The sequence below is a fragment of the Canis lupus genome, chromosome 33, assembly GCF_011100685.1.
Source record: "Canis lupus familiaris isolate Mischka breed German Shepherd chromosome 33, alternate assembly UU_Cfam_GSD_1.0, whole genome shotgun sequence".
NCBI lineage: Eukaryota > Metazoa > Chordata > Mammalia > Carnivora > Canidae > Canis > Canis lupus.
The window spans coordinates 16,886,840-16,902,668 of NC_049254.1; the positions used below are offsets into that span (position 1 = coordinate 16,886,840).

General features: G+C 39.1%; 1 protein-coding gene across 7 annotated transcripts in view; it reads left to right on the forward strand.

The window, feature by feature from the left end:
- CD96 (CD96 molecule) overlaps positions 1-15,829 on the forward strand; it is a 94,266-nt gene that overhangs the window by 16,625 nt on the left and 61,812 nt on the right. For 4 of the 7 annotated variants that reach the window (XM_038582759.1, XM_038582761.1, XM_038582762.1 and 1 more), the window contains exons 6-7: positions 4,092-4,216; positions 13,170-13,380. In XM_038582759.1, coding sequence (XP_038438687.1) covers positions 4,092-4,216; positions 13,170-13,380 — 336 coding nt within the window. The remainder of the gene's footprint in view (positions 1-4,091; positions 4,217-13,169; positions 13,381-15,829) is intronic. The other 3 variants (XM_038582764.1, XM_038582763.1, XM_038582760.1) reach the window with 1 other exon arrangement.

The window sequence follows — 15,829 nt, forward strand, 5'->3', positions numbered from 1 at the left end:
ATCTCTGTGTTAAATGTCTGTCTGGTCTGCTACTCACTCCAAGTGGGATTTGCAAACCCACGCTAACCAAGCTTCAGTTTTTCTCTGTTTCCTACCAAATTTGTGCCTGTTAGCTAACAAAGTGAAGGATCTTCACACTCAAACCTAATTTAAGTCTGCTTCTTCTGGAAGAAAAGCTGCTGTTTTTTGCAGCCAGCTCCAAGATGGTAAAGCTACTTTCTCACTGACAATGCTGGGGAAGGGAATGGAAGGATCCCTAGGTGAGAAGAGTAAAGAGTCTTCCTATTCTTAGTGAAATTCTAGCATTTTTCCAAGAAGAGATGCTTCCCAATTATGTTTGCCTTTGGTCTTGAAATGATGGTTTTTATACATTTGTTTGGTTTTATACATGCCTGTTTTACTGACCTTTCCATGGCCCCATAGCCATAAGCACTTCAACCGTCCCCCTGCCCCATTTATAATACTTCTATTTTATCTTCATTTAAAAATATATATTTATTACTACTCTCTTCCCTATAGCAATGATTTATGTTTAGTGCTAAAGGTGAGCGTAGATTCAACACTCATCTCAGCTTTTATGTAAATGCCTCTCCAGTCTAAAGTGTATTCTACTGGAGAATCCTCAGGAAGTGCTCATGGGACCAATATGCCCTGAGTTCTTATAACATGGTTCTAACAGGTTTTATGTCGTCTTCATATCAAAAGGCTAATTTTGCTGAATAAAATCCTTAGGTCGCATTTTCTTTCCTTGAGTACATTAAATATGTTGCTACCCTATTTTCTGGCATAACGAGTGGCTGTCAAAAAGCTAATAATAATCCCATTTCCTATAACTGACTTTTTAAAAATACCATTATAATAATATGCCTTAATGTCTATTCTGAACCCATTTCCCTACTTTTGCAGTATAATCTTTCAATATGTATTTCTTTTTTTAAAGATTTTCTTTATTTATTCATAAGAGAACAGAGAGAGAGAGAGAGAGAGGCAGAGACACAAGCAGAGGGAGAAGCAGGCTCCATGCAGGGAGCCTGACGTGGGACTCGAACCCGGGACTCCAGGATCACGCCCTGGGCCAAAGGCAGGCGCTAAACCACTGAGCCACCCAGGGATCCCCTGAGCTTTCTTCCTTCTTGCCAGTTAATTCATTTACCAGTCTTGCTAAAATTTTTTGCAGCTCATATCATTTTCCTTATTTCTATTACCTCATTTTGAATTATTAGACTCTGAAATTCTCTTTTTTTCTAATATGCCATCATTGTTGTGGGGATATTCTTTTGCTCTCTTTTCTTCTTATAGTATCTTCATATGTGATTCAACCCCATTCCTTTTCTATTGCTCATGCTTAAGGTAAATGCGTGCTGATTTTTGCCATGGAAGGGTGGCCTAGGCTAGCTTTTGTAAAGTCTTCAGTGCCCCTAGAGCCCTCTCTTCTGTTAGTTTTGAGGTAAATGATATGCCATTGTACTTTCTGAGATATACTTCCTCTCCTCCTATCCCTCACTTTTATCTAAATTGCCCGTTTGCTTTCTCCTATTGGACCTGTCCTGTTTAATTTGGATTCTCCTCTCAGGGGTTTCTTCACAGTATGGGATCTGTCTGAAAAGCACCCTGTGTTCCAGCACTGCTGTGCTTCTTCTTGTTTCCCTTGAAGGCACTGGTAATCTGGTGCCTGCAAACTCATTTCTCCATTTCTGCTGCTATTCTCAGACTAGTCTGCATGTCTTTCCAGTGATTACCTGTTGCTTTTTGGGGGCAGTTATCTAGTTCTGGGGGGCATCAGAAGCCCAGTCAATTTTCCTGTTTCTGCTCAGTTGCTGATACCACAGTGGTCCAGTGATTTGTCCCCACCTATTATGGGGGGTATATTGTTAATTAGTGTTCCTATATGTATCTCCTATGTGTTTTTAGGTTTGCTACTCTACTTAACTTTGTCTGTTTCTGTAGGGAGTTTCAGGAATATTAAAAAAGTTAGATCGGTTGCATTCCCAACTTCCCAGAACCTGGATAAACTTTACAAAAACCTAATACTTATATATTTGAGTAATGTACATGAAAACACAATTAACATATCAAGTGGATTTCCTGTGCTTCTCAAATATTAGTGTCTAGATCATTCTCTGTTTAAACTAAACTTATATAAGTAAAACAATTACAAAAAAATCCAATTACAATAATATCAAGAATAAAATTAAATAATAGCAATGGTGGTATGTAGTCCCAGCAAACAATTTTGGTGGTGGTATACAAATAACTCCATTTGGGAAAAAAAAAAAAAACTCCATTTGGAAGTACTGTTATAGCTAAATTGTTTTAACTATAAAGGGCAGGGCCTTTTTTTTTTTTTTTAATTATGGGGTTGGAGGAACATTTGGAAGCAGTAATGAGGAACAAGGAAAGCACTGATCCCACCTCCTAATCTTGAGGAAATAAGGCTATGATAAAATAAACAGCTACTACTTGAGAATGATGCAGGGAAGATGTGACCTACTGGGAAGGCCTGGTTTCAATTAAGGAATGGAGGAGGAAAGAATTATCAGTAAAGAAGATAGCTTCTATTACTGAGAGATTGGAATGTTACAAAGTCCTCCTACAGTCTAGATATAACATTCCAGACTGAGAAATATTCCACTTCAAAAAATATGCTGTTGATAATAATGAAAATACTCATGCCCATTAAATTCATGGAATTTATGTTAAGTAGCTGAATGGTCAGAAGAAAGCTATTAGTATAAGGATGGTCCTTGCTATATTGGTTATAATAGTTTAAATAAACTAAAAGCCCAAACTGAAAGAACACATTATTCAGTAATTGGAAATGACAAAACAAACGATGATGTGTATATGTGACAGCATGACATAAAGTCTGAAAATTTCAACCACAAATAGCTTAAGAATCACGCAAAACATTTTATGTAAACATACAGGAATGTTTGTTGGTTAAAAGGACTGCAAAGTATGAGAAAACATATGCATACAAACAAGATTTGTATGGACATGGAAAAAAGAAAAGCAGATTTTTAGGATATCTGGATGATAGAGTTCATTTATAAATTATTCTTTGATATTATAGTTTAGTCATAAACACGTATGTGTGTGTCTATGACTTACCCAAAGAGAGGCTATGAAACTGATATTTATCCCTTATTACTTAGAAGGAAAGAAAGAAAGAAGAAAGAAAGAAAAGAAGAGAAAGAAAGAAAGAAAGAAAGAAAGAAAGAAAGAAAGAAAGAAAGAAAAGAAAGGAAAGAAAGAAAATAGTCCATTTATGCTTCTTCAGGGTTTCCTTATATGTTTTTCTGTATCATTCCCTCTTTGGAGGAATATTTATAAACTCTAAAAAGACAACCCATAAAGGCAGTAAGGCAGCGAAAAGATTGATAAATGTCAGAGTTTGGCGGGAGAGAGGGATGAATAGGGAGAGCACAGAGGATTTCTGGGCAGTGAAACTATCCCATGTGATACTACAATGGTGAATACGTGTCATTATACATTCCCCAAAACCCGCAGAAGGTACAGTACCAAGAGTGAACTCTAATGTAAATAAGCTGTGGACTTGGGGTGATAATGATGTGTCAATGTAGTTTTATTGATTGTAACAAATGTACCACTGTGGTTAAGGGTGTTAATAGTGGGGGAGGTTGTGCATGCATAGGAGGCAAGAGATGTATGGGAACTCTGTACTTGCCATTCAATTTTGCTATGAACCTAAAACATCTCAAAAGAAATTGAAACCTATTAGAATGTTTAATGATTAGAGGCTAAGTTATAAAGTTTTATATTCTAACTAATCAAGAAAATATGGTCTGAAGCCTAATTTTGGGGTTCAAGCAAAGGAACATACCAAATAGTGAGTTGGATTCTTTTAGGGTAGTTTCTCTGTACTTTTTCAGTGATAAGGAACTTTCTGATTCTCAGTGGTCCCATTTTGCCATTTATACAATGAGGAATGTAGTGGGGTCTTGCCTTGACATAGGCCCGCGCTGAGGGTAGATGAATCTCTCCATTAAAACTGTTCCTGTTTCTCTCACAAAAACCATTTTATAAACCAATCACATATTCATATCTCTTCCACCTATGTTTTGTTACAGTGACACAAGATGAATGGAGAAGCAGCCATATAATGGAAGTATGGATAAATCAGACTCTGGAAATTCCATGCTTTCAAAATATCTCCTCAGAAATTTTGTCTGAGTCCACCTTTGCATGGTTGGTGGTAAGTGTTGCCCTTTTCCGTGAATAACTGCAATGATCTTTAAATATTAATGAAATAAAAATGAATAACAAGTAATAATAGGGAAGAAAGCACACTAGTGAAAGGTTGGGGACTGTTGGGGGAGGAGAAGGAGGGAGGGCACTATGATTCCTTCCAATTCGGCAAGCCTTTGGGTTTATGAAGGCAGTTATTTAAAAATTAGTTCCTAAAGGTTAGTTTCTATTTCAAGCTATATACCAAACCATGGTTATAGAGAGAAAAAAGTGTGATGGTGCCCCGGAGAGAAGCCAAATCCAGCAGAAACCTATACACACAAATATTTGTTTTATAAACAACATATGCAGGGGGAGAAACCCCTTTTCCTAGAACCCTTGCTACTGCATCCTGGGGAATACACAACATTCCTTTTGATGAGGAAGCACAAACCCTCAGACTTATGAGATATTGGCAGAAAACCTACATGAGAGAAGCAGGACCTGTATGAGAAGCAACCACTCAGCAGCCATTTCAGTTTTATTATTGCCACAGGTTGTGGCAGGCCCATAGATGTCATGTTTTCTGACTTAAAAAGGAGAAAAGAAAAGAAAAAATAAAAGAGAGAGATGCCTGGGTGACTCGGTGGTTGAGCATCTGCCTTCGGCTCAGGGTGTTGATCCTGGAGTCCCGAGATCGAGTCCCACATCAGGTTCCTTGCATGGAGCCTGCTTGTCTCTCTATGTCTCTGCCTCTCTCTGTGTCTCTCATGAATAAATGAAATCTAAAAAAAGAAAGAAGAAAGAAAGAAAGAAAGAAAGAAAGAAAGAAAGAAAGAAAGAAAGAAAGAAAGAAAGAAAGAGAAGAGAAGAGAAAAGAAAAAAGAAAAGAAAAGAAAAGAAAAGAAAAGAAAAGAAAAGAAAAGAAAAAAAAGAAAAAAGGAAGGAGCCAAAAGTCTAGACTTTCATGAGAAATTTTCCAAGGCAATCCAACCAAATGGCAGCTAGCTGTGATCTAAATTTATAGTAGACCTCTAATATTGTTAAATTGGTTGATGACATGAGACTAACACAAAGATAACTATCAGCACAGTTTTGAGAATCACACAATAGGGTGCATATTTGGATGATCCAGAATATGATTATAATAATTTTTAGACTGTGATCAAAAGGAAAACACAAGATTTAAAAATTCTTGCAGAACTCCTAGATCTTCATGAATGTAGTGGCTACTACAGTTTGCAAAGTACTGTATCCACGTAAATGATAATTCACATTTACAAGTTACCGAAATTTTTGTGGACTGTCTTGGAAACTAGATCCCTAACGCACAGAGATTTTTCTGAGGTTGTGCCAAATCCAAAATAATGGACTTGCAAGGAGGCCACAGAATGCAACTTACTAATGAGTTTTCACTGTCTAGATATTTTTTGGATAGTCAGTAGGATGAAAAGAAAAAAAAATGTTCTGAAATAACTTTCCCAGACTGTTCTAAAATCTATAGTGTCTCCTTTGTCATCTGTCAAAAAGCACTTTTCCCCCTTTATAGGATTTGGTTTCCAAAGTGTAAGTCTTCCTATCATTAGTATGTCTATCATTAGTATAAGGCAATTGTTCTTAAAGCATGATATAGAGTGGTTCTCAGAAAAAAAAGTTGAAAAGAGAAGATGATCTCAAGAGGGCAGGAACTGGCCCTACTAAACATTACAGCAATGGAAGTGCACCGTCTGTACTTTGTGTTATTCCTATTTCCCACCAATGGGCAAACATTTACACTCTAATTATCACAATTTCACTATCAAGGGGAATAATCAAGTTTAATAATAATAAATAACAATACAGTTGAATAAAGCTTGACTGCAGAGATTCAGCCTGGCTACTGAGCTGATCTATAGTGTTCTTAACTTATCTACAGATTAGGTTATCTGTTTTTCCAAGCAAGTGTCAATACTTCAGCCAGCCTGTGTCTTTTATGTGACTCTGAGCTTCTTCAGGGCTAAACACAGTGCCTCTCATTGAAAAAAATCCCTGGCATCTGGTTTAGTACCTAGAACACAGGCACTCAATAAAGACTCAATAAATAATTGAATAGATCTGTTTCTCTTTGTCCCTTTCCCCCACCTTCCTACTCATTGGCCTCATATTAAACTGATGGTCACTAAATTCATGCTGGTTGGTTATTGAGCATCTCATTAAGTATCAACAACTAGATAACTGATAAGGCACCTTCTATGTTGTAGTTGTCTTCAAAGAAACAGAGAAGGCTATGCAGATGTTATCTGTGGATCCTGCCAGGGCATTTAGGATAAATGAGGGACAGAGAGAGTGCACCTAAGGTCACACAGTGAGGCAGTCCTAAACTTCCAGAACTTCCAGCCATGCTGTCACTTTGAAGAATGCACCATGATACAGATAACTTGAGGAATCATTTTGAGAGCAACGTCTCTTCAAAGGGGACGTTGTATTGCCAAATGTGCTAAGTAAATTCCTACTGCACATTCCCTTTTTAAATGTCAAAATCTATTTGCTCTTCCAATTTATATCTGTGCTCCACACTGTTGGCAGCTGTGGGATTCAGCAGGTCTGATAAGAAAACATCTAATGTGCTCATAGTAGGGAATCAACTGCAGCTCTTCAAGTCATGACTGTCGCAGATCTTCAGAGGACACAGATGCCCCCTCAATCCATATTTTCATTCTTTGATCTCTTGTTAAACTCGCAATAATAATCACAGTAAGCCAGTTGTTCTTAAAAACATAATTCAATATGCCTTTTAGATAAAGGTTAAAGAGTGGAGGTGGTGAAGATGAGCTGAATACAGGAGCCTGCCAGGCAGCTGCCAGGTGCTCCCCCCCCGCCCGACTTCAAGTGCCTCATTGAGCCCTGGAAACAATTTTCTAAACCAAAAGTATTTTAATCTAGGTCACTGAAAAACAAAAGTGATGTCTTCTTGTATGTGGGATTTTGTGAACTCTAATTCTGGTAAGGAAATTAGGAAAAGGTTATCATTAGGATCCTCAGTTATCATAAAAAAGTATTTGCCTTGTGTATGGGATCCCACGTAAAGGCTTTGTTAAATGTGCTCATGGGGGCAGCCCGGGTGGCTCGGGTGGCACAGCTTCAGCCCAGGGTGTGATCCTGGAGGCCGGGGATCAAGTTCCACATCAGGCTCCCTGCATGGAGTGGAGCCTGCTTCTCCCTCGGCCTGTGTCTCTGCCTCTCTCCCTCTGTGTCTCTCAGGAATGAATAAATAAAATCTTAAATAAATAAATAAATAAATGTGCTCATGGGGTGTTTTTTTTTGTTTTTTTTTTTTTTTTTTTTTTTTTTTTTGCATTTGAGGAAGTTACATGCCAGGATGGTGACTATACTGAAGTAGGAAGGCATCAGATGCAAATTGCATATCCAACACTCATCTAGCATGAGAGATAATTAAATAAACATAAAGAGTTAATCCTTCAGGGGACACTGAGAGCTTATGTATATGATGGGATGATGAATAAGAAGTCATAGGATCTTTATGTTTAGATGGTGTGCAGTTGGTAGATAAAGGACAAGTAATAGTTTTTCCAATTTATGTCCTGGGGCACAAATATATAGTCATCTGGGAAATTCTATGGGCTTATTCTGGGAGCTTCTAAATACAAGCCTAATATTCTGTTTCCATTCCAAGGTATCACCCTGATTTTCTACAGCATAAATTTCAATTCAGTCCAACAAACATATATGAATCTGTTTTGAGTGTTAGGTCCTGCAGGGATACACAACCATATCGAATACATTTCCTGCCATGAAATACAGCTTTAATAAAAACATAAAAAATGGCAGCCGAGAGGGAAAATAGTTGGATTCTGTGTAAATGGACCTGGAAAAGCTTCTTAGGTTATATTTGAGCTGGATGATTAAAAAACAGTTGGCCAGCAAGCATCAGACATGTACTATACCAAGACCCTACGACCCATGAGTACAAGTTGGTAGTGGAGGTGGAGAGAGGTATCGAGGAAACGTTTGTTTCCAAAGTTGGTGGATAAAGAGAAACCCATGATTTTTTTTTTCCTTTAAAACCATGAAAAAAAAGGAGAAGACTGTATCAGATTCAAACAGTTCAATATTTGTGAAGAGGTACATAACTAAAACCCAGATGCTTATATTTCTTTACATTTCTCTCTTTAAATATATCTTTTCCATATACTCTTCTTTAACATTTGTAATGTTTTATATTTAAGTAAAAAGTGAACTGGCATTATGAACAATGTTGGTTTCCCATGCCTGTGGGAAGCCTAACTATTCAAAAAACAAAACTCACCCTCTACATGATGGCAGTTGTCCCTAATTGCCTTCATTGTAATCAGAAATAAAGTGGTAGCCAACCCACAAAGAGTGACAACAAATTGTGATGATTGGAAAAATATTGTTCCGGTGCTCTACAAAGTAGATGTGGGGAGCTTTGCAAGCAGCCTGCTCTCAGAGCACTGACTGGATGGAAAATAATATGAAAGAAATGTGAAGAGAGGAAGCAGTTTGGAGATAAAGAAGTAGCAGTTGGTATAATTAACAAAATTTATTGAATGAGCTCTATACGCTCAACGCCTGCCACATACTGTGGTCAACACAGCCAGGTCTGACATGGCTCAGGCCAGCCTGGAGATAAGATAACATCACTAAATCAAAAGGTACCAAGCTCTCTTTTCTTCATTGGAAATTCTGGTTCTAGTACAAAAACAGCCTTCACAAATTATTTTAAGCTTTGTCATTAAGGTCATTAAGGGACATATAGGAAGAGTTTTTCATGATTCAGTATGACCCTGCCAAACCCGCATTAGCTGATTATTTTATCCAACTGCTGCCCAAAATTTCATTACTCACTTATTTCTCTTCTATGGGTCTTGATTTTTTTGTTTTTCTTGTGAATTTATTTTTCTCCTCAAATAGACTATAAGCAGAAAAGGCAAGGACTGTTTGTTCTTCTGCTCCTGTTATGAGGCTGAATATAGCAAAATCATTAACAGCATGACTTTTAGGAGGAAATTGTTGTTTTCAAATACTGGCTCTACCATTTACTAACTGTGTGACCTGGGAGCTGGAATTAAGGTTAAGTGAGCAAGGCCCTCTCCTTCAGTGCAAAATTTAAGGGACTGCCCCAAAATCAGTGATTAAGATATATATTTTAATTAAATATTTTTAAAACCAAAATTTAGGGGAGATGTGTTATAAACCAAATATTTGATATTTAATGATAGATTTAGATTTTTAATTATAGATTTTTAATTATAGATTTTTCATTAATTTTTCCACTTGGTCAAAATATGGGAGAATAAGAAGTGCATATAGGTACACAAGTTTTTCCTTTTGTCTCAGAATTCAGTGTGACTTTGGCTGTGTTACCTAAGTTTTAGTTCCCTCATCTGTAAAAGGGAATGATTATAGCCTGACCCCATGGTGGTATCATGAAGGATAAATAAGGTAATACAAACTAGATAGCTTAGCCTAGTACCTGTACACCATACATATTAAAAGTTAATCTTTAAGGGATCCCTGGGTGGCGCAGCGGTTTAGCGCCTGCCTTTGGCCCCGGGCGCGATCCTGGAGACCCGGGATCGAATCCCACATCGGGCTCCCGGTGCATGGAGCCTTGCTTCTCCCTCTGCCTGTGTCTCTGCCTCTCTCTCTCTCTCTCTCTCTCTCTCTCTCTGACTATCATAAATAAATAAATAAATAAATAAATAAATAAATAAATAAATAAATGTTAATCTTTAAAAGATCAACTGTATGACTCTCCATAATTCTTTAAGTTAGCCTTGCAGATGGTGAATTCTTAGGAAATAAGGAAATAAAGACTAAATATCAGTGAGGCTGGAGGACAGTGCATTTGTGTTACTTGAGTATGTATTGAGTGTCAGGACAAGCATAGGTGTACCATGTAAGCTACTTCAGTCTGCATTCCTCTTTCAATCATATGGGTGCTCCAACTGAGAATCCCAATAAGTTTTAGAAATATTTATTACTATTTTTTCAAGTGATCAATTTTTTTTTCTTTGAAGAACAAGAAAAACACACAAACTGGTAAGAAATAAAAAGACTGTACAATACCTCTTACCAATCTGTTTCCAGCAGACCAGGTTGCCTAAAATCATTATTATCAGGTAGGAATTGAGTTATACTCTCTGACCCCTACCACCAAAAACTGGATCAATATATCACAAAAGAGCTCTTTCAATAAACAAATTGCCCACACCTCTGTAATCTGCAATTTGTATAATGGCCTCCGGCTTCCTGGAATTTCTTTTAAATTTTCATTTCAGATCATCAAAAGAAAATTCTTTTTATTGTTTTGTGATGGTTTTGGTTTTTATTAGTACATGTTGTCTCTGGGACTTAAGTGTCTCTGGACCTGGGCATTTGTGCTTTTTGATTCTGTGACATAAGTACGTTCTTGCTTTGCTTGACCTTTGCACAAATTAGTTAGCCTTAGTATACTGGGGACTTTCATAAGGAATAAGTAAGACTCGAAAGAACTTTGCACAATGTCTAAAACATAGTAAGTGCTAAATAAATTTAAGCTATGATTAATAAGAATATAAAATTTTAGTAGTGGTTATAGCATAGCATTATTTTCCCCTCTCCCAATTCTAGATATTTCATTGTTTGCCTGGGCTCATTCTTTCCCCACCTCTTATCTCATTTGCTCTGTGAAGGTGGCCATTCATGTATAGGTTCTTGCCTTGGCCCCCTTTATAACTCCTCCATCAATGAAACTACCCTGGCCAGCCACAGGAAGCTGCACAACAAAGGAAAGGCAGCTTTTGTCTCCCTAGTCTCCAACCTCAGGCTCTGACTGCCTTTCTACCCACTACAAAGTAACAGATGGAAATGTTCCAAGTGGGGAATCATTTACTAAGTGACCAAAAAAGCATTTTGAACTCTAAGATCTTCACAAAAACAGAGCCTGTGCATGAAGCCAGAGCTGTGTAAATTCGTGTAAGTTCGTCAGTTGTGCAGACCTGCAGGGGGAGCCTGCTTCCCTAATTATTGGCCTCCAGATCAGCAGCCATTGAGTGAACTACCTTCCACTTTCTCTGCTGTCACCACCCAATAAATACTAAGGGCTCCTTTCAAGACCTCTGTCTCCAGGATACAAGCTCCCTCCCTTTAGTTTTCTGTGTGCTTCTTCATTAGGAAGATAGCAGCACAGATCCCTAGGTCCTGCTTCATGGGGGATAAAGGTATGTACATTGTTTCAGAAGGAAATCTTGAGCAGGGTATCATTCTTTGCAAGCCTTACTGTCTATGTATCTGGAATGTAAGGCTAACTATCAATCCTAGTCATATGCACGTAAAGAATCATGTCTTACAGAAGAGTTTCTACTAAATATTCTGGAAATGCTTGTCTGAACTATTTAAGAGGTTTGCCTTTGTGTTTCTACTATTTCTGCTCCTAGCTCATTCTTGAATTCTCTCTTACCTTCCATTTCTACTACTCTGAATCTATCTGTTTCTTTTTAACAGACTTAGGCCAGAGATTTCAATGGACAGAGTTCTGTTTTCAATATTTTGTGACTTCTTCCCCCTTCAAATGCACTGCTGTTCAACATTCTCCATCTTAGTTCCCTTCATTTCCCCTTGATTTCTGCCCATCATGATTCATCTGTTGTTCAGAGTTAGACAGTAGTTCTCAAACCTGGAGCCTTTGAGGACCTTTTAAAAAATGCCCCAGCCTGAGTCTCATCCCAGAACAACTGAAGTAGAATCTCCAGAGGAGAGACTTTGTGCATCAGAATGTTTTCAAAGCAACTCAATTGAGAATATTGTGTTATACTAAAGAAGAATGAGGGCATAACCCATCCTCTACCCTTGTGCCCATGAAGAGTTCCCTCCTCACTGCCCCTTAGCACATTTACTGACACTGACCTGCATAGTGATCTTGTCCCTGGAAATTCTGGGTATGGCAAGAATGAATAATAGGAGCTTTTCTTCACATACCCAAGAAATGATATGGAATTAGAAGAACCAACTACTTCAAGTAAACTCTGATTTGTGGAACTCAGATTAACGTTTGCAGTCTACCCTTTAGGTGTCCTCTTTGAAGGTAATACAGAAACAAGGCCAGAGGGGCAAGGACCATGAGTAGGAGGGGCCTAGGGCACAAAATTTTTTTTATTATTTATTTATTTATTTATTTATTTATTTACTTTTTTTTCTAGGGCACAAAATTTAAGAAGGCACTTACTCTCAGGTGCCCACCCTCTGCTTCCAAGCCCCTGAGAGTGAGTGCCTCCTGAAATGGTATGCCCTAGGAGCCTCTTCACTCATCCTAGTCCTGACCCCAAGGAGAGCTAAAATGAGACCTTTTCTAAAGGGAAGGTGGGATGGAGGACAACTGTAATCATCCAGTTGAGGTGAAGATTTAAAACAAAGCTGATACAGTACATCTTAGCATCAAGATTTTTTTAAAGATTTTATTTATTCATGAGAGACATGGAGAGAGAGAGAGAGAGAGAGAGAGAGAGAGAGAGAAAGGCAGAGGGGGAAGCAGGTTCCATGCAGGGAGCCAGATGTGGAACTTGATCCCAGGTCTCCAGGATCACACCTGGGCTAAAGGCAGTGCTAAACCTCTGAGCCACCTGGGCTGCCCAGCATCAAGATTCTTGAACTTAAAATGAGAACTAGTATCTTTCATTAGCCTCCAGTGCTAATGAAACTGCCTTCCAAATCCCACCCCCTGATACGCAGCTTATGGAAAGTTAGGAAGGGGAAGTTTAGTCAGAAGAGCATCAAGTTTCTATTCATGTGAGGAGGGGATGACTCTAGTTGTCAACTGAAAGTCAATTGTAAAGATCTTGAGTCTCTAGTAACATACTAAATATTGATTCTTCATTCATCATCTCTTTTTTCACATGATATGAATGAATTAATGCATGTGGAACATCTAGCCCAGAGCTGGCATGATTGAGTGCTCAGTAACTGGTAACTGTTTCCTTCAGCAGGAGGGTAATGGAATTCAGGAAATACGTATCACCCAAGGTCACGCCATCAGCAATTCCACATTATTTAAAGACAGAGTCAAGCTAGGTGTAGACTATACACTCTGCCTCTCTCCAGTCCAAATCCATGATGATGACCGGAAGTTCTCCTGCCACATTATGGTCAGACCTGGCAAAATCTTGAGGAATTCCATCACAGTCAAGGTTTTTGGTAAGAGTTTTTGTTCTCTGGACTTCCCTGCCATCTTCCTGTCCATTTCCCCTGCCTGGCTCCACCCTGGAGAGAAAGTGCCCTGTTAACTGGAGAGTAGCCCTCCAGGGTAGCTATTCTAGAGCTCTGTTTCCCTTGGTACTGTCATTCATGGTAGGGGTGAGGATAAGGATAGGAAGTTAAAGACTAATGATTGAGTTAATACAATAAAATCACACAGAAAGCCATAGATTGGCCAGTTTTCTGGTGACCACTCCTTATTTACAACTCTAATGTTTCCTGAGAATACTGGAAATCTCTTTAATTATAACTGCCAAAATCTAATTACTTGGTTGTCTAATTGTCTCGGTTGCTTGCTGGAGGAAGGCGGAACTGGGACTGTGAGAAAACGAAAATGATAAACACAGCTCCAAAGAAACTGCAGGGGTCTCCCCACCCCCAGCAGGGCCAGCTCCTTCTCAAAGGAGCCTGCAGGGATGTCCCTCTGTCCCTGCATTCACAGAAGTGTGGAGCCGAGCTGACATATCCCCTGTGGCCTCACGCAAATTGCACAGACTCTGCAGGGAGTAAATTTGGGGGAAATGTGAAAATCCTACTTTGCTCAGTGATGCATGGCAATATTAATAAATCCAAACCCCTGGCTTTGGATTTTTTAAAATCTTTGTCACCATGAACTGTATTTTTTTTAAAGTCGTTTTTAAGTGAAGGCAAAAAGAAAAAGCAGTGATGTGGATGAGCAACTAATTGTTTTTGCAAATGAGGTAAACAAAATAACTTCACAAAATCTAAGGGCATGAGCTTCTAGATTTTTCCCTCAGTTCTCTGAATGACTGGACAGGTGAATAATCTTTGTTTTTACTTAGAATCTTATTGCATTATTTTTAAAGATCAGAGAATTAAGTATTTTGAGGGAAACACAAAGTCTGTGGGGCCTAAAGATGGAAGCAGCTACAGCCACAATTTCTGGAGTTTAAGTCTCTTGCTTATAGCTCTTCCTACATCTCTCTCCAGCTCACCCTCTCTTCCCCACCCCCACCCCCATCTCTGGGGATGGGCTAAGAGATAATCAATCATGCCTGATGATCAGGTTTGCCTATGGAGCCTGAACAGTGCCCTGTGAAGAGGTGGGAAAGACTGTTGATCTCTCATCGATATCACCGTCCACTCACTTACTGGGGTGTGACTGTCTTCAACCCAACATGGAACTGACTCATCAGGCCTGACTTTTAACAAATCAATGAAGGCAGCCATCCAGGATGTGAAAAGAAATGTCGATTCTAAGTTAGGCGAACTATGTCCCATTTGACCAAGGGTTTTTGCACCACAACTTGATCTAACTGCATTGTCAACCCTTAAACCATGCCCCGTACCTCACGGCAGCAGATACTTCCATCTTGGTCTTGAATGCTTTTCACTCTTTCACATCTCACTCTTATGGCCCTTTTGTGTCTACGTCAGCTCTGTTTCTATGTCTCTGTTTCTTCTTTGATCTCCTTTCAGTGGATGCTCAAAAATGTGAGAGTCTGTCTGCTTGTTCATTAGATTTTCCCTGCCTTCTGGCTCTCCCCTTTAGCGGATGGGCCAGCCAGGCTGTGCTTGGCTGCTCTCATCCAGTCCTTAGACTATTTGCATATGCCACCAAGTGTATACGATAGTGACCCTGGCATGGAAGTAAAATACAGACCTTACACAGAACCCACTCAGCATCCCTCAGTGATCCCTCAAATAGAACAAGCCAAAAATAAAAACTTGAAAACCTTGAAATAAATACCCAAGCGTAGCACAGACCCACTCCAGCTTGGATGCCCTAGACCCAGCTTATTTCTTCTTCCTAATAATGCCTCCATTTTCTAACAGTCCAGAGACCAGAAGCTTCCACAGCTTGCTTGCTACTTCGTGCCCCTCTCTCACTAGTCTCCTTTGACTTTACTTTCCTTAGCAGGGAACCTGCCATCACAGGTTTGCTCCTGCCTCCTCTTATGCCCCAAACCTGATTGCTCTGAGCCTCAAAAGGAATGTCTTTCTAGTACCTTTACAGCTTTTAGTAACTGTTCTTTCTTTCACGTCTTTCATTCCAGTGGTATCTGTTGCTAGTATGAGGTCAGAATACCCCTCCTCCTGTTACTGTTTTAGGGTGTATTTTGGTTTGGGTTCTCCTGGAAGAAAACATTGAGACCAGAATTTGAGTTAAATTAATTTCTTTGAGAAGTATTTATCAAGGGAAATCAGAAGAGGGGTGGAAAAGCTGAGGAAGGGAAGGAAGATAATGAAATGTATATGATCATGCGTGCCAGTTTCCAGCGTGGGCTGAGAGCTCATTCCCACTGGGGAACTCTGAAAGAACACACATCAGAGTTCTCCCAAATAAAGGCAAGGCAGTTGGGGTATTATCCACCAACGCCCCATCTGTTATCACCATTAGCTCTCTAGACTTCCAGTTTGCCCTACT